This window comes from Amborella trichopoda, chromosome 1 (genome assembly GCF_054954075.1).
Source record: "Amborella trichopoda isolate Santa Cruz 75 chromosome 1, AtrichopodaSantaCruz75HAP2 v2.0, whole genome shotgun sequence".
NCBI classification, from domain to species: Eukaryota; Viridiplantae; Streptophyta; class Magnoliopsida; order Amborellales; family Amborellaceae; genus Amborella; species Amborella trichopoda.
Window position 1 is genome coordinate 44,848,178 of NC_142336.1, and position 22,484 is coordinate 44,870,661.

The 22,484-nt window shown below is 37.1% G+C and overlaps 1 protein-coding gene across 1 annotated transcript; it reads left to right on the forward strand.

The window, feature by feature from the left end:
- The first annotated feature begins 17,477 nt into the window (after positions 1-17,477).
- Positions 17,478-19,618, forward strand: LOC18442204 (uncharacterized). The gene has a single exon (XM_006852427.4). The coding sequence runs from the start codon at positions 17,619-17,621 to the stop codon at positions 19,266-19,268; it is 1,650 nt and encodes a 549-aa protein (XP_006852489.3). The 5' UTR covers positions 17,478-17,618; the 3' UTR covers positions 19,269-19,618.
- Positions 19,619-22,484: the final 2,866 nt, after the last annotated feature.

The following is a 22,484-nucleotide window of genomic DNA, read 5'->3' on the forward strand; positions in this document are numbered from 1 at the left end:
GAGTTGCTGAGTGCATGAACATGACACTTTTAGCGAAGGCCCGCAACATGTTGAGTAATATTAGTTATCAAAGAACTTTTGGGTAGAGGCAGTCAATATAACATGTTACCTCGTTAACAGATCACCATCTGCAGCAATCGATTACAAAACACAATAAGAATTATGGTCCAATTATGGTCCAGTAAGCCTATTGCTTATTATCATTTAAGAATTTTGGGTTATCCTACTTATGTTCATGTGAAGGATGACAAATTGAGTCCTAGATCAAATAAGTGTATTTTTCTTGATTATGCAGATGGGATTAAGGGCTATAGAATGTGGTGCTCAGATCCTAAGTCTCCCAAGTTTATTGTCAATTATGATGTTAAGTTTGATGAGTTTGCTATGTTAAAGTACATTCAAAAGAGTGCAGAAAAAGAAAACCGCAGCAGTAGTGATGCAGTTGAGGTGGAGTTAACAACTCTAAAAAATACTCTAAAATTGTGCCTCAAAGTCCCTTTGAGAGAGTGGAGGAAGATGTTGACCATGAGGTGGTCATTGAACCTACTCCACTTGAGGAAGAGCCTCAACTTGGAAAGGGAAAGAGAATAAAAAAGCCAGTGGTGCAGTACAATTTTGAGGACAGAGTGGCTTATGCATTGGTTGTCACAAGCCAAGAGCCATCCACTATTAAGGAAGCTACACATGATAGTTACAGTAGCAGGTGGAGTGAAGCCACAGATGAAAAAATATAATTACTTCAGAAGAATATTACTCAGGATCTCATGAAGTTGCCTAAAGGAAAAAGAGCCATTGGTTGTAAATAGGTTTATAAGAAGAAATGTGGGTCATCTGAAACTGGTAGTGATTGATGTAAGGCACTCTTGGTTGCAAAAGGCTATGCGCAGAAATAAGGTGTTGACTATAATAAAATTTTCTCTCTAGTTGTGAAACACAATTCTAGTTGGGTTTTACTAGCCATGGTTGCATTGTTTGATTTTAATTTAGAGCAGGTTGATGTCAAGACTGCATTCCTTCATGGAGAGTTAGAAAAACAAGTTTATATAACTCTGCCATAAGGGTTTGTTGTTAAAAGAAAGGATGATCATGTATGAAAGCTGAAGAAGTCATTGTATGACCTAAAGCAATCTCCTAAGCAGTGGTACAAGCGCTTTGATATATTCATGATTGGACACGGGTATATCAGAAGTAAATATGACAATTACGACTATTTTAAGGGATTTACTGATGGTTCGTTCATGTACTTATTGCTTTATGTATATGATATTCTTATTGCTGCGAACGATTCTTTAGAAATCAATAAATTGAAGATTCAGCTTGCCAGAGAATTTGAAATGAAAGATTTAGGTTTAGCAAAGAAAATTTTGGGCATGGAGATTCACAGAAAACAAAAGTTGGGTAAATTGTGACTATCTCAGAAGGAGTACATTGAGAATGTCATCGCTAGATTCAGGATGGAAAATTTAAAACCCATGAGTACTTATCTTGGTGCACATTTCAGATTGTCGATAGCACAATTTCCAAGTTCTGATGTTGAAAAGGAATACATGTCACGTGTTCCCTATCCGAGTGCTGTTGGAAGCCTCATGTATGTAATGGTTTGCACTCGTCTAGATATTTTTCATGCCATTAGTGTTGTCATCAAGTATATGACTAATCCAGGATAGGATCATTGACATGCAGTAAAATGGATTCTGTGTTACTTAAAGGATATATCAAATATGAGTCTGGTGTTTAATAGAAATAACAAGTTTTGTGACAAGGTTATTGGTTATGTTGACGCTGACTTTGCAGGTAATTTGGAATGTAGGAGATCTACTATAGGTTATCTATTTACACTTGCAAGAACTCCAACAGTTGGAGGTCGATGCTATAAACCATGGTTGCCTTGTCATCGACTGAAGCAGAATACATGATTGTTGCCGATGCAGTTAAAGAAGCCATTTGGCTTAGAGGGCTTATAAGATGTTTGGGCTTACGACAAGATGAGACAATTATTTATTGTGGTAGTCAAAGTGCAATACGTTTGGCAAAAAACCAAGTATATCATACAAGGACGAAGCATATTGATGTCAAGTACCATTTTATGTGTGAGATAATAATTGAAGGTGATATCTTGTTATTGAAGATTGACACTAAGAAGAATGCTGCAAATGTGTTGATAAATCTGGTTCTCAAACTTTAGTTGAACTTGACTAATGTATTCCTAATTTTTAGATAATTCTTATTATATAAGATCTAAATTTATGGATAAGTCCTACTTAGATTAGGATGGGCCTTGAGTCTACAAGTAGATAGAGATAAAGTTAAGTTTTCTAAATTTATGGTAAAAGAAGAGACCCTCACACCCTCACATAGGGTTTGCTTTTTTTATATATTAGGTTATTTAGAAAGAGAAAAAGATCCAAAAAAATAGAGGAAAACTTTTGAAGGTTTTCTAAAGAGAGAAAATTGTAGAGAAAAGAGCTTGGTGAGAGATTGATTATCTGGTTCTCTCAAGTTGCCTTATAATTTTCTTTCTTTGATTTAATGAAAAACATCGATGGTCTTCGCCCGTGGATGTAGTCCCATTTGTGACGAACCACATAAGTCCTAGTGTTATTTTGTATGTTATTTTTTTTCTTTTTCTTTTCTTGTTGCTTGTTGCTTATTTTCATTGGTTTTATTTTCTTATACTTTATTTGTCAAAAATCAATCCGTCTGGTTTAGAGCTTCTAGGCACATCACAAATTTCCTATTGTTAATTCCAAATCCCAACCAAACTTAAACCCAGTAATTGTCGGAGGAGGCAAATCAATATAGAGATTCTGTTTTTTGGGGGCTTCTATTGAGAATGCATTAAACAAAGAGTAATTCACTCGGCTTAATTATATCCTAGGGTTATTCTTCTTATGACCCAATTGCATCTTGGATTTTCCAAGTCCAAAGAATTTCATGCCTCATCGATGATTGTGGTTTTCACCCTATGGATGTTTGTAGTTTTCTGAAAAAACTAGGGCATTAAGCTTCATTGCGAATTAATATTTCACTCTAAAAGGAAGTGCAGACCTTGTATTGTGTGCAGTTCTTTTCTCCAAATCTAGCATTATATTAAAGTTTTCGTTTTGATAGACTCCAAGCCATTAAAGTATACCTTTGGCAGTTAAGAGAAAATCTTTAGAGATTGGTTTTTAATGACCTAAACACCAACATAAGATATTGACTCAAACAAAACCCAAACTCCTTCAGGTAAATAGATAGTAAAATCCTAAAATTCTTGACATGGGAAATCGAGGTTTTCAAGATCGTGTACATGATTGCAAAATCGGGAATCCCAAACATCGGGATCCCACCCAATATCGTGTACATGATTGACTAAATGCGAAGTAGATAAATACAACTATAACTCGAGTGCGAGAAATAAAGCAAACATAAAAACCACACCATAACAACACACAATTTACGTCGTTCACCCCATAAGGCTACACCCACGGCCTCGGTAACTAGAAATCCATTATCACAATGGAGATTACAGTTTTGGGTTACAAGAGATAATACCTATATTTAAACATCGGTAAAGGACCATCACCAATCTTTCCTTCTAAACTCGCCCTCCAGATTGAGCCACACCGTCGATCAATATATTCTTTTCCACCGCAATATCATACTGTTATTGGAAAGATAACCTCAAGAGCAACTGAGAGGCTTTCTCTCTCTAGAAGTGAAAGTTAACGAAAAATCGTGGGAATACTGCCTCTCTTTCGGAGGCCATGTCTCTCTCTTGGAGACCCATCTCCATATTGGAGATCCATTCTCATAACCCCCAAAGGGGTGAACCTTAAAAGATGAGCCTCCTTTACTCTCTTATAAAGATATCACTTTCTTGCATTTCAAGAAAGTCTGTTTTCTATTTCCCATAATACCCATAATCTTTTAGAAGAAAATATGGGTAATAGTGATTTGTCTATCACCAAACCCAACAATCTCCACCTTGATAGCAAAATCACCATAATTGCCTTGGCAACTTTTATTTAATAGATTTCTTGATTTCTTCTTACAGGCCTCCATTGTGAAATTTTTACAAACACTTTACCTCCATATTTCTCCACCTCAAACCATGTATCCATCAAACTCCATTGTTCATCATTTTCTTAATGCAAGCCATAGCCCCGCACACACCTTATGCTTTGATACCAATTGTAGAGTTCTCGTGAACCCCTAGCTTGCGAAACCGGGAATCCCAAATATCGAGATCCTACCCAAGATCGTTTACATGATTGGCTAAATACAAAGTAGATGAATACAACTATAAATCGAGTGCGAGAAATAAAGTAAACATAAAAAGCACACCACAACAACATATGACTTACATGGTTCACCCCATAGGGATACATCTACGACCTTGGCAACTAGAAATCCACTATTACAATGAAGATTACAGTTTTGGGTTACAAGATATAATATATATCTTTAAACATCGGTAAAAGACAATCACCGATCTTCCTTTCTAAACTTGCTCTCCAGATCTGCTCTCTAGATCATGCCACACTGTCGATCAATATCTTCTTGCCAACAACAATATCATACCGCTACCGGAAAGATAACCTCAAGTACAACCGAGAGGCTTTCTTTCTCTAAAAGTGAAAGTTAATCAACCCAAAACTCATGAAAATACGACCTTTCTCTCGAGGGTCATGTATCTCTCTTGGAGACCCATATTTATATTGGAGATCCATTCCCATAACCCATAAAGTAGTGACCCTCAAAGGATGGGTATTATGTTATCCTTTACTCTCTTATAAAAATATCACTTTCTTGCTTCTCAAGAAAGTCCATTTTCTATTTCCCTTAATACCCTTAATCTTTTTTAAAAAATATGGCTATAGTGATTTGGCTATCGCCAAACCTAACAATTTGTTATGGCCTCGTTGTTGGCGTTAGAAACATCTGCCCCACATTAGAGATTAAATTAGGCAAAGTGGTCTTTTAACATGTTACTTGTTCTCTATAAAGGAAATCAAGGATTCAAGTCTGGAAACTTGTCTCTTATGTAGATCAAACTAAGTAAGCCAAACAAGATATATAGTAGGGAAAGGCCATATTTGACTCTATTATTACAAACTAATTCCCATCGTCATGAAGCAGGCTTTATTATTGCTATTGTATGTGAAGAAAGTTTTCAAATTCCTTATCAGGAAAGATTAGGTAAGACCGGTTGTATTTAAACCTATTTAAATGGCATCCACTCCGACTTATTTAATTTTATGAAATTTGCCTACGAACTATGAAGATCAATAGATTTCGTTTCTCTAATCAATAGACAGCTTTAAAATTGGAGTTTTTATCTGTTTAATAGTGAATTTAAGTTGCATCAATGCCCATTTTCAGATTGAAAAACAACATTTTTTGAAGATGAAACATGGAAAACTTTGTTATCTTTTATATTAATATTGTTACATTGAAGTTCGTAATTTCTCAATATTTTGATCTTTCCTCTTAAAATTGCTTTTATGTATGCCAAATCATGTTCTGGACCGATTACACCTGAAAGGGCATAGCAGTTTGGCCTTGGTGTTCCCAAGAAGTTTCTAACATAGTATAGTTCATAAAATTCTAAAAGCCATATTACACTTAGCTCAAGTGTATCTTGGAGGTATACTTAGAAATCTCCTAGCATAGTTTTATCTTGAAGGTATACTTGCCTGTACTCGATTGCATCATAGAGTTACTATGCCCATGGCATTTAATACCTTGAAGACTACTGGAGTATCCGGGACTAATTGAAACAATCATATGTGTTTTCAACTTTCCTTTCCTCAACATCCAATTGGAACGAGTAACTTCCTACACGCCTTAGTTTGATAATTGGCATGGCCAAATGACTCACACCTTAATCATTTCAACTATCTTTGTTGCTATCCCTTCTTGCTTCTCTATAACTTTCTCTTTTCTTCTGCAGTCTTTCTCTGCAACTTTCCTTTGGCAATTTTTTTCCTTCTGTTTCGTTGTTGATGCTGGTCTTTGTCTCCCATATGACTAATCAAAGACTCGTTCTTTTTAAAGAGGATTGTGAGGAGGGTTGCAAGAACCTAATGGTAATCTGTCACTCTACTATTCATTAGAGTTCCATTCTTCTGAAGAAGCCAGTGAGGAGGATGGACGCGTTTTGTTGTCAAACAAGAAAACAATATATATATTGTCTTTCACATAAACAATATAGTTCCGGTGAATATCCCATGGAGATTGAATATATTGCTTATAACATTTTTACTATTTCTTTTGTATAGATTGGACGCTTCATAAAAGATTTGAAACTTGATATAAGCTTGCTAAATGAATTATAAAAAGTGGACCATATGGCTCCTAGGTTGAGCAAATTGAAATAGAAGATCATTATATTTGTATCATTATTTACGAGGAATAAGTAACTGTAAATTATTTTCCATAAGAAGATATGATTGTACCCTTTGACAAAGAGATAAAGTGCCAATTTCTTCAAAGGATGTGAAGTCGATGTGTCCTAGAAGCATCCAACTTGGGAAATTTGTTTGACAGTTTGGTCACGAGACGAATAACCATGGAATTTGATCATGAGAAACATAACCATAGCAACAAAGCGCGAGAATATGCTCATAAGGGGGAACCTATTAAATGGAAATCAACTTTACGGCATATTGAAGTAATAAATCGTCATGGCCAAGTCGCATGTGTGTGGCCATGGGACTCTCATACACGCAACTTGTTTTGGTTATTTGAACTGTATTAGAAGGACGTTTTTGTAAAACTACGCTATGCGGTATTAGAAATTACCTAACAAGTTTAATAAAAAAATTGTTCAAATTTATTGAACAAACATTAACGTTTTTTGAAGCATTACCATTGGCACCCAAAAACAAAAGACTTTTTTTTTTTTTTTTTAGATAATTCAATGGAGGAAACATGCCCTTACCTTTTTTTTTTTTTCTCTTTCATCTTTTTTTTTTTTCTCTTTCAAATAATTTAAGAGTTAATTTTTTTTAAGGTGCAAGCAGGGTGGAGTTAGTTTTTTTAAGGTGCAAGCAGGGTGGTGTCAATGGGTACGGGTGTATATCTTGGAGTGAGCTCTATTTAAAAGCACAAAGAATCTTTCCATCCTAGAAAGGAGTGTAGTATTTATTGATCATTTGAATACAATGAAGCAATGAATCAAGTTGATCATCAAATTTATTGCTTGTAAGACTTTTTAGAGATTATCCCATCAACATGGAGCACGTGGGGAAGCCATAGCTTTGCTTGCACATTTGCACGTGAAGAGGAAAATGAAGAGGTTGACGCTTAGAGAGCAAAGGAAACTCAATGCTAAAACAATAGAAAACCAAGTCAAGCTGCAAAAATAGGAAGAAATGAAGATGGAAGTCAAGATCAAAATTTATAAGAAAAAGAAGTCAAGCCTCTCAGTTACGATATTTTCAAAACTAATCAAGAAGGTGGAAGATACAAGTATCTCCAACGTAGAGGAAACAAAAATCGAAGCCAAGGATTCTCATTAAAAAACTCACACATTTTAATATAAAAGAACAGTGTAGGATTGCACGAGCCTGCAGCAGATCCCAGACATGGGAGTAACTGGCCCAAGTTGGGTAAGTAACCAGGTAAGCAAAAAAGTGTTTAAAAAATAAAGAATACAAAAATATTAGAAAAATTTGTTCAAAATAAAATTAAGAAAAATACATCTAAATGAGATTAAAAAAGTAGAGAAAAAATAGATTTTGAAAAATCACATCTAAATGAGGTTATAAAAAAAGTAGAGAAAAAATAGATTGTGAAAAATCAATTTGTAGTTGGGAGTATTTAAAAAGTAATACAAAAAAGAAAAAAAAATCGTAAAAGTAAGTATTCACGGGCTAAATACTTTCCAATCTTTGTCAAAATGATAGAAAACATATAATAATACATTTCTTATTTTTTAATTTTTTTTAACAATTTTATATGTTTTTTTTTAAAAACTTAAGAACTTGAACACCAAAACCGGGTTTAACTAGATCCGCCCATGTGCCGGTTCAGGGTGCAGCCGGTTTATCTAACAGTAGAAAAATTCCACGAAACCCTAGGACCACAAAATTAAGGACACATGTAATAGTAGAGGAAACCATGATCGGAATGCATGGCATCTTCACATGACTTATATTGTTGATAATTTTAAACACTATACATACTATAAGGGAGCTTTTTATGCTTTTCCTACAGCATAAAACTTATATACTTCCCCTTAGCAAACCGTCTATTCCGAATGGAGGGTTAAGATTGTTCCTATTACAATGTCACATCTCTACACTATTTTATTTTTAATTTTTTTCTATAAACTATTTAGACATCAAATTTTGGACGTCCAATCCTCTATTAAACTTGCAGTAGTGAAAAATATTTTAAAAAAAATATTTTCAATTAAATAAAATAGCCAAAATACTTCTGAAAGCTTCAAGAGGTATTTTGGTTATTATATTTTATCGAAAAATTATTTAAATATTTTTTATAGGTACTCCCCAATAAGAAGATGGCACATACAAAATTTCATATTCATACAATATGTATAAAAAAAAAAAAAAAAAAAATTTATTTGAGACGTCGAATCTAAGATCAAACAGTGAGTGGCTCTCTTGATCAAAATTGGACAGCTGAATGGTAGGAGAAGCATAGATCTTCTATGATGTAGGAGAAGTATAGAAACCTTTCCCATACCATAATTCATGTTCATACACACAAGTAGGCTTCTTACGCGTTTATGGGAAGCTATTGGAAATCAATTATTAGCATTAACGAACCTAGTTTAATTAATAGATATGTCTTCTCAACAAATTTGAAAAAGTTGATATAAGGTTAACACATTTAAAATGTAGAATTAAGGTGCACCTCTAAAATCTTTCGAAAAATGTTTTTTTGATATTGAAAAAATATGTAATTGATCATCTCGACATTGAGATGTATAGATGTAGAGAAAAAAAAGAGATTCGACTCTTTAAAAATAATACATCTTTCAAGACATTATCAGGACCATCCATTTTCAAGATTTTCCATTTATAGATCTCCTTAATTTGAACTATTTTTGAAGTTCAAAATTTTGAAATTAAAGATAAAAATATATTCTCTCACTATCCTAAAAATTTTCAACAACTAAACTGTATCCCTTGACAAAGATTACAAGTGCACCTTAATTTGATTATTTACGGTTGTAACTTTATGCAAAGACACCCAAAAGTTGTGTGGCCAATCCTGTTTTGTGAAGGTTTGCATTTGTGATCGATTGCCATGGCAAGCGTCGATGAATTGCTTTTTCAGAAGAAAAAAAGAAAGTGACCAATTTATTATTATTTTTTTTATTTTTATTTTTTTTAAAATGAATAGGATTTCATCAAGAGAACGAGCACGATAGGGACACAATAAATAAAAGAAAGAATCAACTAGGTGTAAAATACTTTTCTATTATTACGTAACTCTCGCACCTATATTCAATGCATGAGAGAACAAGAAAATCCCATGCCTACACCAATCGAATCAAAGTCAAGAACTCAACTTTGCAACGTTTATTTTCAACATTAAAAATGGTTGTACACCGATTTTAAAGATCGAGGTCAAGATTTCAAAAGTCTTCCAAGAAGCATACAGAAAAACAAACAAGTTGAGAAGTCGTTGGTTATCAAAAAATTAAATTAATAAAAAATAAGACTGAGTATCATTGTACATGAAGCAAACGAGCATTCCGAGGATTGTAAAGTCTTGGAGAATATTAAATTAACGAAAAAAATAAACAAAACCTTTCTTCTAAGTTAGAAAATTCACAAGATTATCGAAGTCCTACAAATGCTAATAAGATATGAGAGAGAGAGAGAGTGGTCTGGTGGCCTGTAGATGAAAGTAAAGTTAGGGTTCAACTTTTCCCAATTCCAAGCAAGTTGTTACGTTCAAGTTAAGTTAGGGTTCAACTTTGGGTTCTAATAAGTGGTACCAAATTGCCTAGGGCAGTGACGGGTCTGTTAAAAAATAGGTCGTTTTTATGAAATGTCAATTCTATCAATTTCTACAGAATTGAAATTTTTAAAATTTAAATTTAAAATTAAAATTAAATAATCTCAAGGAAATCTCAATTCCAATAGAAATGTTAATTCTAAGGGAACCAAACATATTGTCCGGGCTTTTTCTAGAAAAAATGATTCTTAAAAATTTGAATCCAAAAAACCAAACGGGACCTAAGCGTCACCAAATTATAACCACCCCCTGATGATTGCTTACTAGTATCTTCTTAACAAGAAAATGGGATAACTATGAGGCTACCCTATTTTTAACATCTTAATATTTGAGAGAAAAGGTATACAAAGAGATGATTTATCATTTATTTTTTATGCAAGAATGTCACAATAATTTTTAGTCATTTGATTTGGAATTGAGCAATAAGGTGACTCTTACTGATCATGTCTCAAAGAGAAATATAATTTATTTTGAACATTGTGACATTCTTAGTCCCTTGATTTCATTGATTTGAGAGGAAAAGTATACCATGAGATGATTTATCATTTATTTTTTATACAAAAATGTCACAATCATTTATAGTCATTAGATTTGGAATCGAGTAACAAGGTGTCTGTTATTGATTATGCTCAAAGAGATATAATTTATTTTGAACGTTGTGACATTCTTAGTCACTTGATTTCAAATCAGATGAGAAGTGCAATTGTGACCTTATCATAGTATACAGTCCCATATTTGAATGACTACAATAAATCCTTCTCAGAAGTGATTAGGTATTGTTTATGACCCTACTTATCCCTATAGCAATTAAACTACCATGGAATTGTATTGGAATAAGTTCCTCCGAGAAAGGGATGTACGTTAAGGGCGGGTAATAAGCATTTTCCAAAACCTATTCTTACTCAGGTTAATAGCCCAAAAAAGATATGGTTCTGGAAGTGCCAATAGGGTATCAAAATGGGACCTTGGTATCTCCTCAAATATGAACCCAGGCTTTACATTGTATCCCATAATCATATTAAGATAAAGGTACATCATAATCACCCCCCTCAATTCTTTGAGTTTCTCACAAAACATGGCATTCGTTTTTTTTTGGCCATTGAGGCGTTCCGTTCAGTCTAAAATTTTCTTTTAATATTATCTATGATATGTATTTCTTGAATAAGAGGTCACATCATCTATGTTAGTTAAACTGGTTTCTTAGTGTTTCAAACCCACTTAAATATAATTTAGGGTGTTTAGTTTCAAAATATTAAGAATATGGATTATCACATGAAAATTTGTTTGGATCAATCTTTCCAAGTATTAGTGAATTAGTGCAACTGTTGAAATTCAAATTTCCTGCCTAATATTAACTTTGAAGGGCTAGAAACATAAAAATACCTAAACTTTTTTTGAAGCGCAAATGCTAACTAGGACTTTTGGTACCATTAATTGAAAGGTTTTAGTTCAGACACTAATTTGCACTTGCTTTGGCCACAATTTGACTAGAATCATATTCCTAGTTACCTGCTGCATAAGTTCTTGTGCTTAAAGTAAAATACTTTATAGAACAAAAATTTCCTACAACAAATGCGTAAGGGCAAGATCTCATGGAGGTTAAGGAATTCCATGCTTGATTTGCCATGGTTAAGATTGTATTTTGAGGATTATTTTTATTATCTTGTACTTTGGGTTGAGGACCCTAAAGCCAACCATATAGAAATACTAGTTTTGAAATGATGTCTTCGAATGGTTTGGCATTCGGACTCATGATTTGGTTAAACTAGATATGTTTATGGGGTGGGTTTCAAAGGAAGGTGGTAAAAGGCAGTGATCCTGCTGACCACCAGGAAGACTGTGCACTAAAGGGCATAGGGGCAACTTAGTGGAGGTCAAGGAAAAGGGCCAATTACATTTTTCTCAAGGTTTTAGGGATGTTTAATGTTTCTATTGTAGAAGGTTCAGGCATACTATCAAATTTTGTCGCTGTCATCCTCGTCCGACTACTCAAACCGACACCTACAAACCTTAGGCCAATACCAGTGCCGAAGCGAAGAAAGAGAGGGTGTGTTGTCTTGGTGACCATGGTGGTTAATGAGGGGGCACATGCATAGTGCCTTGACTCTGAGGCTACCTTTCATGTGACCAATGTGAGAGATTTCCTTCACATCTTCAATCTTCAAGGAGCTTAAACCAGACGAGTAAAATATTTGCATGGGAGGAAATAAAAAAGGAGGTAGTGCATAGGGTCTGGGACTTTGTTTTAAATTTTGCTGGTGGAGAGGTTTTGGTGTTGAAACAAATGCTCTTCACGCTTGGTATGCGAAAGAGTTCGATTTCTATTTCTATGTTTTGCGCCGCCAGGTACCCTAATCTTTTTGAGGGGGACAAGGCATATGTGTATGAGAGGGACCCTACTGCCACTTTGATCTTTGTAGGCCATTTGATCAACAGGCATATCATGTGAAAATAAAGTCTTCCGTTGTGGAGGTCTCCAACGGGATGAATAAAACGTATCAATCGCATGTGTTGAAAACTTAATTCTTCGATGGCTGTCATTCCTCCATAAGCAAGCATGTAACCATTTCACATTAGACATAAACACGACCCATCTCCTCTCAAATTAGAAGAACTCATAGATGAAAAAGAAGAAGATGAAGAAGAGACAGTATTGAAGCTAAACATTGATCAGTGAGTAGAGATAAAACCATGGTTCCATGACGTGCAAGTTCTCCTAAAGAAATACCCTGTTGGAGCCACGAAGAAAGATAAACCTTAAAGAGGTTTTTCGTAAATTTTATGATAACAGGTGGGCACAGCTATAAAAATTTATTTGATGGAATTCTTCTAAGATGCATATGACTAACATGAGATTGAAGAAGATTTAAGAGAAATGCATGACAAAGGAGGGCACACCAGATCAATGACCTGAGGGTAATACTGGGCAACTATGGTAGAATGTCAAAAATGTCACCCATGACATTGAACTCCAACCGCCTGTGTGATACTCCGGCATGGGCACTATATTAGGGCATGCATCATGAAATGCTACAATAATAATTTATATTTTTTAAATTGGAATGAATGATCTTTTTTTTGACAAATGTTACTATTCTTATTGAAACTACGAAAAGGAAATTACATTATCAGAGATAACAAGAGAACGCAAAAGAGCACCCCCCTTAGACAACTCATCAGCAATCGAATTAGCTTCTCGGTAGACATGTGAGAAGGTAACCGTGAGGGGAGCAGCCAGATCTAATATGCGTAACCACAGAGAACTAAGGTTCCAAGAAACCCGTTACTCATTTTTGCATCACTTAATGACATTAAGAAAATCCCCCTCAATCCAACACATCTCCCCCCAATTTCTCTCCCTTAAAATCTTCAGGCCATGGTAAAGCGCACACATTTCAGCGTAGTTTGCAGTTGCACAACCAATTGGCCTTGGGAAAGAAAAGAGAATATTGCCATAACAATCTCTCACCAGTCCGCCAATACCAACCCTTCCAGGATTGCCCTAGGAACTACCATCAAAATTAAGTTTAAAAGTACCTGAAGAGGGGGCTGTCCATCTTAGCCTAGGCCGGCTATTACAAGAACCAAGAAGAAAGAGATTGCCCAAATTAGCCACAAGATCGATCTTTGATAAACCCCAGCCCACTTTAGAGACAGATAGGCATGACCAGATAGACAATTTGATAGATTGAATCAAACAGTCTAAGGATAGAGAGATACCTTCAAATGTCTGCCTGTTCCTTTCTTTCAAAACTTCCCATAAAATCATTCCTTTTGCTAGGCACCATAGCGCCTGATCAGCCTTCGGCAAATGAGGTAACGACAATTGCGTAACGATCCTATCAACCACTAATGGTAGAGCCAAACTAATGTTGACCAGTCCAAACAATCAATACCAAATTTGGCTTGTTTGGCTTGTAACTGGGCAATGCAAAAATAAATGCGCAGTAAACTCACCATCAACCTTACAAAATAAGCACACATTTGGTAGAATCTTACCTCTTTTAATAAGGTTGTCAATAGTCAAGATTTTATTCAGTGCGGTCAGCCAGATAAAAACTTGAACCTTGTGGAGTATTGGCCATTTCCAAACAGTAGCAACCTCGGGGTAAGACCATCTCCACTAATCATGGAAGAGAAGGTTGTAGCATGACTTAACGGTGAAGATGCCATTATTTTCATTAGTCCAAACCATTTCATCTCTTGCATCTGATGCAATATACGTTGTATCAAGAAGTTCCATCAACGCACACCACTGTGAAAATAAGTAATTATTCAGCCTGGTATACCTCAAGGGAATATTCCACGATAAAGAGACCCCTCTTCTCTCAACCAGCTGACACACATTAGCATTGGGGTCTACAGCAATAACAAATAAATCTGGGAAAAGGGACTCGAGGGAATAATCTCCCACCCACGTATGATGACAGAAAGAAACTTCAATTCCACTCCCAATCGACCATCTAAAGTAACCTGCAACCATGGACCATACATACTCAATATTCCTCCTCATCTGAGAGGTATCTCTCCTAAAACCATGACCAATCCAAAAGTCTGATCTACCCAAACCATACTTAGCAAGGAGTACTTGATACCAAAGCTGATAGTTTAGATGAAGGCTTCTCCACCACCATTTATAGAGCAAAGCTTGGTTAATCAACTTTAATCTTCTGAGACCCAAACCACCCTCCTTCTTTGGGGTGCACACCCTATGCCACCGCAATAAATGGAATCTACGGTGATGACTGTCAGAGCCTCAAAGGAAATCTCTCATCATTTTTTCTATCCTTCTCGCAATCATTGCTGGCATATTGATCAAGGACATCTGATAAACTGGAAGATTAGCCAGGCACGAGCTAATAAGCGTGACCCTACCACTCAGAGATAGATACTTCGGTTTCCAAATATCAAGCTTAGATTATACTCGCTTCAGCACCCTATCCCATACTGAAATAGGAAGACATGAATCTGAAATAGGTAAAGCAAGATAAAAAAGAGGGAAAAAACCCACATTACAGCCCATAACACTAGCAAGAGTGGCTACCACGGCAGCGCTACATTTAAGACCCAATAACGAAGATTTGTGAATAAATGATCGTTATCGCTAGAATGTCTCTCTCCATATAAAAACTATGAGTGACCAATGTTTTTATTAAGAAGGCATAGATTTTCTGTATTTTTCTCTTACAACTTTTTCTTTGTCCTAAAGAAAAATCCATTACAACATTTTCCTATGGCAACTTCTGTGTACTCCCTTAACCGCGAAAGGTAATAACACCATGGACATCCTGAAAGGTAGATATGGTTTTAGAGGTGGTTGCATCCACAAGAATTGGCGTCTTGAATACCAGAATAATCCTCGTAGATAGGAAAAGAGCCTAGGCTTAATTGGTTGGCATTTGACAATTTGCAAGGTTACGTCCTAGGCTCAATTCTTATCAAGGGTAAGGGCCCTCTCCCCACTTATTCACCAAAAAAAAAAAAGTCCCCCTGGATGAAGTTTTACCCATAAACATTGTGTTTGGAAACCAAACACTAAAGATTGTGTTTGGAAACTAAAATCTTTAAAACTTCCAATTTTTTATTTTTAAGTACGGTTGGCAATGGGCCGGGCGGCCTGATCAGGTCCCAACACTAAAAAAGTAGGGCTTGGGCCACAAATTGTGGCTTGAGGGACATTGTGTTTGGAAACCAAACACTAAAGATTGTGTTTGGAAACTAAAATCTTTAAAACTTCCAATTTTTTATTTTTAAGTACGGTTGGCAATGGACCGGGCGGCCTGATCAGGTCCCAACACTAAAAAAGTAGGGCTTGGGCCACAAATTGTGGCTTGAGGGCTGGGCTAGGGCAACTACCTGCCCAATTCGGTGTGGCCGAGCCCTCTATTTTTTTCTTGGTTTTCTTTTTACTTTTTACATGTTGTATTTGACCCGCCCTATCAGGGCTCGGTCGTCCCTAAGCGAACAGGGGCTGGGCCAGGGCCTTGGCATTGGCCCAGGTCCTTATTTTTGAACTCCTCTAGATCAACCTCGAATGTGGGATCCGTCAAGTAGGGGTGGCAATCAGATGGGGTCGACCAATCCGAGTCTGGGTCCGAGCCAAGTTTTGGACCCATTGGGTCAATTCTGCGACCAACACCCTGGACCTGAGTCGAATCCAAGTCCAGGTCGACCCAAGTTGGATCTAGGTCCAGGTTGACCCAACCTAAACACATGTATACTACACACACATATATTTGTACATTTTCAAAATATTTTTGCTAGACCCGGACCTGACTCAAACGTAACCCAGACCCAGATCGAGTCAAGTCCAGGTCCAAGTTTTGGATCAACGAGTCAGTTCGAATCCAAAACCTTGGACCTGCGTTGGAACTCGGTCGAGTCAGCTTCCAAGTCGACCAGGGCCCGACCCATTGCCACCCCGACCAACAAGAAAATAGCAAGAAAATAAAATAAAGGATGAGGTTTCTATAAAGCCTGGGATTTATGAAAACAAAATAAAGCCTCACTTAAAACCCTTGTCTAGAAAGTACTTTCGGCGACGAAAATCTCTATGATTGCTCTAAAATCAATTTTGCACACTAACAATAAAATTTTAACCACAAAAAATCGTACAAATCATGCTAATCTACGAACGCTTATTTTTAAGGCAAAATAGATGGTCTAGATAATTTTCTATAATATATATTATTTTTAGAGCTTAAAATCTTAAATATTTTTCACAACCATAATGTTCAATCGAGATCATTCGATATAAAGGTTTTCCAATGCTTGGCTTGCAAATTTCGATGAATTATAAGCTGTGAATTTACTTATTCTGATAGGGTTGCAGCCCTATTAAACCATTTTCCTAAATAAAACTAGGGCTTGTACATTAACACACGTGCTAGAGGCCGGTGCCCCAAATCTTCAAGTGTCTACTAGACATTTAATCCTAAAACAAGAGGGGGTGGCAACTCGTAAGGTCGGGTCGAGACCCAAATAGTATTCGGGTCCAGGTTTGGGACCCGGACCTGACAAAAGTTGGACCCATATTCGTACATGTCGGGTCCCCAGTCTATCCCGCCGGGTCTTGGGTTTGGTCTGGTCCATTGCCACCCTGATTTTTTTTTTTTTTTTTTTTGCCCCTTTTGTTTACCCTTTTTGTTTACCATCGTATATTAATATTATTGACAACAAAATCATAATCACCTGCTATTAGATTTAAAGTCGTTTGATTTGTTGTTTGATAGCCGAAGATGACTACAAATTCTTATTATATCCGATCCTTAATACACCCAAACGAATAGGGCTTATCTTTAAAAATTTACGAGTATGAGTCGGGTCCAACTAGATCCGGACCCAAATTTAAACCCAAATAGTGTTCAGGTCTAGGTTTTGGACCCGGACCCAACCTGCTGGGTCCAAATGTTGAACCCATAACCGGACCGTGTCGGGTGTGGGTCCATTGCCACCCCTAAAAACAAGGTCAGTATTTGGAATCCACCAGTGATAAAAAGAAACAACATTAAAGAGCTTGTATTTTCCTAAGTAATACAAGAGAGAGAGAGTGTGTGTCATGATTCTCGCGCAGTTCCGAGCAAGAGAAAACCGTCCTACTTTAATAAACATTGACAGTAGACTGCAATGGCTCTCACATGCTCAGTGCGCATCCACCGGAATTCCTGATTCAAAAAGAAGCTTTGAAATGCCAAACAATGGCGATGCCATTTCCACACCCACCGACCCACTATGAACTTATTAATCCCCTATTTCTCTTTCTAAAACCCCAGTACCCACAGAAACCAATGGGTTTCAAACCACAACCCCCACCCAAAAAGATGACCCCCTTCTCCACAACCTCCCCCACCATCCGCATCTCCACAGTCCTCTCCTTGACTCTCTTCTTTGCTTCCTTCCTTCTTTTCATTAGACTCTCCAACTTCGCTCGCTCTCAACAACCGCATCAAACCGATTGCAGAGACGATCGTGGCTACCAGGTGCAGGGCTGGTCCGGCGATCTGCGCGATTCCCGTTTCGCGTGGAACAAGCTCTGCTTCGGCCCTCCTGTCAATCCCAGGCGCCTGCGTCTCGCTGTATTCTCCAAGAAGTGGCCGGTAGGGGCAGCACCAGGCGGCATGGAGCGCCACGCCTTCACCCTCTACAGTACCCTCGCCTCCCGCGGCCATGAAATTCATGTCTTCACCGTCCCCTCTGACCCCTCCCGCAGCGAGTCGGGCCTCCCTGATGGCGCCCTGCGCCTTCACTTCGCGCCCAACGAGGCGGGCCTGCTCAACAACTCACTCGCCTGGGAGCTGTTCGCTTCTGAAAATGAGAGCCGTCCATTTGACTTCGTGCACACTGAGAGCGTGGCGCTGCCCCACTGGCGGGCTCGGCGAGTCGCTAACCTGGCGGCCTCGTGGCACGGGGTGGGCTACGAGGCCCTGCACTCCACGCTGGTGCAGGACCTGTTGCACGGTGAGCGCACCCCGCGGTCGCCTGAGGCCGAGCGCCACCTCCACGACGTGATGCCGAGGCTCATACAGGAGATTCGGTTCTTCTCTAGCTATGCTCACCACATATGCATAAGCGATAGCGCAGGCGAGATTTTAAGGAGCGTGTATCAGCTTCCTAACCGGAGGGTGCATGTCATTCTCAATGGTGTCGATCAAAAGAGTTTCAGGCATGATCCAGAGATGGGCTTGCGGTTCCGGAGAGAATTCGGCCTCCCGCAGAACGCGAGCTTGGTAATGGGAGTGGCTGGGCGGTTGGTTAAGGATAAGGGGCACCCATTGTTGTTCGAGGCTTTCTCTGAAATAAGAGAGAGACACCCCGGCGTATTCCTTCTGATCGCCGGCTCGGGGCCATGGGAGTCGAGGTACAGGGATTTACAGCCTAATGTGAAGGTCTTGGGGGCGCTGGACCCAGAGAGATTGGCCGAGTTTTACAACTCTTTGGACGTGTTTGTGAACCCAACGCTGAGGCAACAGGGGTTGGATTTGACTCTGATGGAGGCAATGCAGTGTGCGAAAGCGGTGGTGGCCACCGATTTTCCGAGCATAAAAGGGAGTGTGGTGGTGAGCGAGGGGATGGGTTACACATTTGCGCCTAACGTTGGGGCTCTAGTGGAGGCTTTGGAGGAGGTGATAAAGGATGGACATGAGGTTTGGAGGGCCAAGGGGATGGCGAGCAGGGCGTATGCGTCCAGCATGTTTGCGGCGGAGAAGATGGCCACCGCATATGAGCGGTTCTTTTTGTGCATGAACGACCGCCACTATTGCCGATATCCGCTCCCTACTGACTGTTAGTTAGTTACTCGATGGTTTCACAACCCACACATACACATACAAAAACTCTCTCTCTTCCCCTGTTCCGAAACAGATCACTCTCTCTTCTCCCCTGTTCCTGAAAATACCTCTCTCTCTCCCTGCCAAAAACAAAAAATAAGAGCAGTTTCCTTCTTTTTTTATCATTAGTTTTTAACTACGCTTTTTTGCCCTTCTTAAACTTGTTCCATTCCCTTCTATGTTTTTAGTTGTAGAAGTTTCCTTCTGGGTTTAGTTGTAGAATGGATAAGGGCGTGTACAGCAGCAGCAGCAGCATAGTGTAGTTTACTGGTATTATTTTTCATATAATAATTGAGATTGTTTTCATTATTTAATTGTTCTTTGTGGAAAATAGAAGGCGTAAAATATACGAAGAAACAGCTAGCATATTGAAAATTGACTCATTGGTAATATTGGACTTCTACTCTCCAAAAGTGAGGAGAAGTAATTTTGAAACTTTTGTGGGGATTGTAACTTTTGTTAGGGAAGGTTGGTAATGGGTCTGGTGGCCCGACCCAGCCTGGCATGGTCGCTTCCCGTCCAAAAACAAAAAAAAAGTATGAACCAATTTAATGATAGAACCACCCCATACTTGAAAATAATTACAAGTATGGAGTGGTTTGATGTCAGTAATATAGAACCACCCAAAACTTTGGTTGCATTGACATGTAGGGCAGTTCTATTTTTACGTTGCTAATGTCGAATCACCCTAAATATGGGGCAATTCGAGTTGTACTGAGATCACAAAAATAAAAAAAATAAAAAAGTGATTTTATATTAGCAACATCGAATAAGGACTACAACTCAAATGGAAAAACAACAAAAAAACGAAACTTTTAACATAAAATTTAAGAAAATATAGATCATGTGGTATTTCCAAATTCATTTTGCAATGTACTTGATTTTATTATTATTTTATTTCTTTATTTATTTATTTATTTATTTATTTGAGGTTGCTGGCTAACTTGAGGAGCCTAATTCCCAAATTTTGGAGTTCTAAAGAGTACTCCTGCCTTCGGTTTTAGCCAAGGAAATGGAAGGTCCAATAGGATCCTATGAACTTTTGGAGGCTTTTTTTAATGCAATCTAACGAATAGACCATATATGTATGGACCAAGCTTTCTATGCTTCCGCTCCAATATAAAACTTATATATTTTTCTTTATCCAACCGTCCATTCTGAATGGACAGCTAAGATTGTCTCAATCACAATGTCATTTCTCTTCACTATTTTATTTTTAATTTTTTTCTATAAGCTATTTTGATATCAAATTTTAGACGCCTGATCCTCTATTAAACTTTCACTAGTGAAAAATATAAAACAAATATTTTCAATAACATAAAATGACCAAAATACCTTTAAAAGTTTCAAGGGGTATTTTGGTCATTATATTTTATCAAAAATTTTGTTTTAATATTTTTTATAGCTGCACCCAATGAGAAGATGGCACGTACCAAATTTCATGTTTATACAATTTATATAAAAAAAAAACTAAAAAAAAATTACTTTGAGATGTCGAATATAAGATTAAACGATAAATGACTCTTTCGATCAAAATTGAATGGCTGGGCTGGATAGTAGGGGAAGCATAGAAATATAGAAACCTATCCCATATGTAAAGGCCTTTTATGAGTGGGACTTTCCTCGCTTTGGCCTTCTTGAGGGAAGTGCCCCATGCATTTGTCAATGGCTAATTACTTTGCTACCAAGAAAGATGGTCTAGAAGTTGAAAACAAAGCGCCGCTGCTCGTAAATAAGCACGCGTTTCATATTAAACGATATATTTACAGTTGGTACCATCTTTGCTGCTCCGTTTTCAATGCTTATTCATTTAAGGAAAATGGTTTATGGTTTGATAGGGGTGCAGCCCTATCAAAATAAGTAAAGCCTCATCTCATAAGTCATCAAAAATTGTAACTCAAGTACTGAAAATCTTTTAAATCGCTCATCTCTGCTCAAATATTATGGTTGAGAAAAAAACTTAGGATTTCAAGTTCTAAAAATAGTATGTTGCAACAAATAATCTAGACCATCCATTTCAGCATAAAAATAATGCTCAAAGATTCGCAAGATCTTTATGTTTTGGATAATGAAGATCCACAAGATCTGTACAATTTTTTGAAGTTTAAAATTTTATTGTCGATATTGGAAATTTATTTTAGAGTGCTATCATGAAGATTCCCGATGCCCAAAGCTCTTTCCGGATGAGGATTTGAGGTGAGGTTTTATTTTGTTTTCATAAAGCCTAGGCCTATAGAAACTTCATCCTTCATTAATTTTTTTAAATAATTTATTACAATGTTTCTTGGATCAAAACCCTAATAGACAGGGCATATCTTCCCCCTACAAATTACAGTCGTCTTTATGTGCCATTTCAAATTGTTCATACAACAATAAATTGCATATTGGAATTCTTATAAATCATTGACCCCACCAACCTTTTCACCATTAGATCTCCTTACAACCATTTGCCTTGGGAAACTACCTTCCTTATTATATGTGCATAATTTATTGATTTATAAGTTTTCAAATCATTTTAGTATTGTGCTAAACTGCTAATTGCTACATTTAAGAAAATATAAAAAGGCCTCTAAGATCCAATGGACTCATCGATAACGAAAGAAGGGTATTTTGGGTAGTTAAAATTATTTAAAACTACCTTTCTAAAATGATCAGTAAAGTGCATGATTTAAATAAGAGAAAATTACATACATCTCCATTATAATTTATGTTATTATAGTTACATCAAATAGTTTCCGTTATTATTCATCTGTCCGTTTTTTATCTTCCATAACATCTTTTTTAAAAAAAAACCACTTTGCCCTTTTTCGGATGTTGAACATCCGAATTTTTACAATTTTCGGTTGTTCAACATCCAAAAATAGCCACAGCTCCAACAATGATTTTTCTCATTTTCGGATGTTTAACATCCGAAATTTTTCGTGCCAACATTTCCCACGTTCAGGCATAAACTTATTTATTTTTATTTTTATAAAGTTAGGAAAAACGATCATTAAAGCATCATACCCCTTTTACTGTCCCTTAATACAGTAACCCACAAAGTTGAAGAGATTGACTCACTATTTGGATGTAATTGGTACCGTTCTTACTCTTTCTTTTTATGGTTGATTAATTGAAGTTTATTATCTGTTATTTTTTAGAATATTTTATTTTGTTCATAATATTTGTTGTGTATTT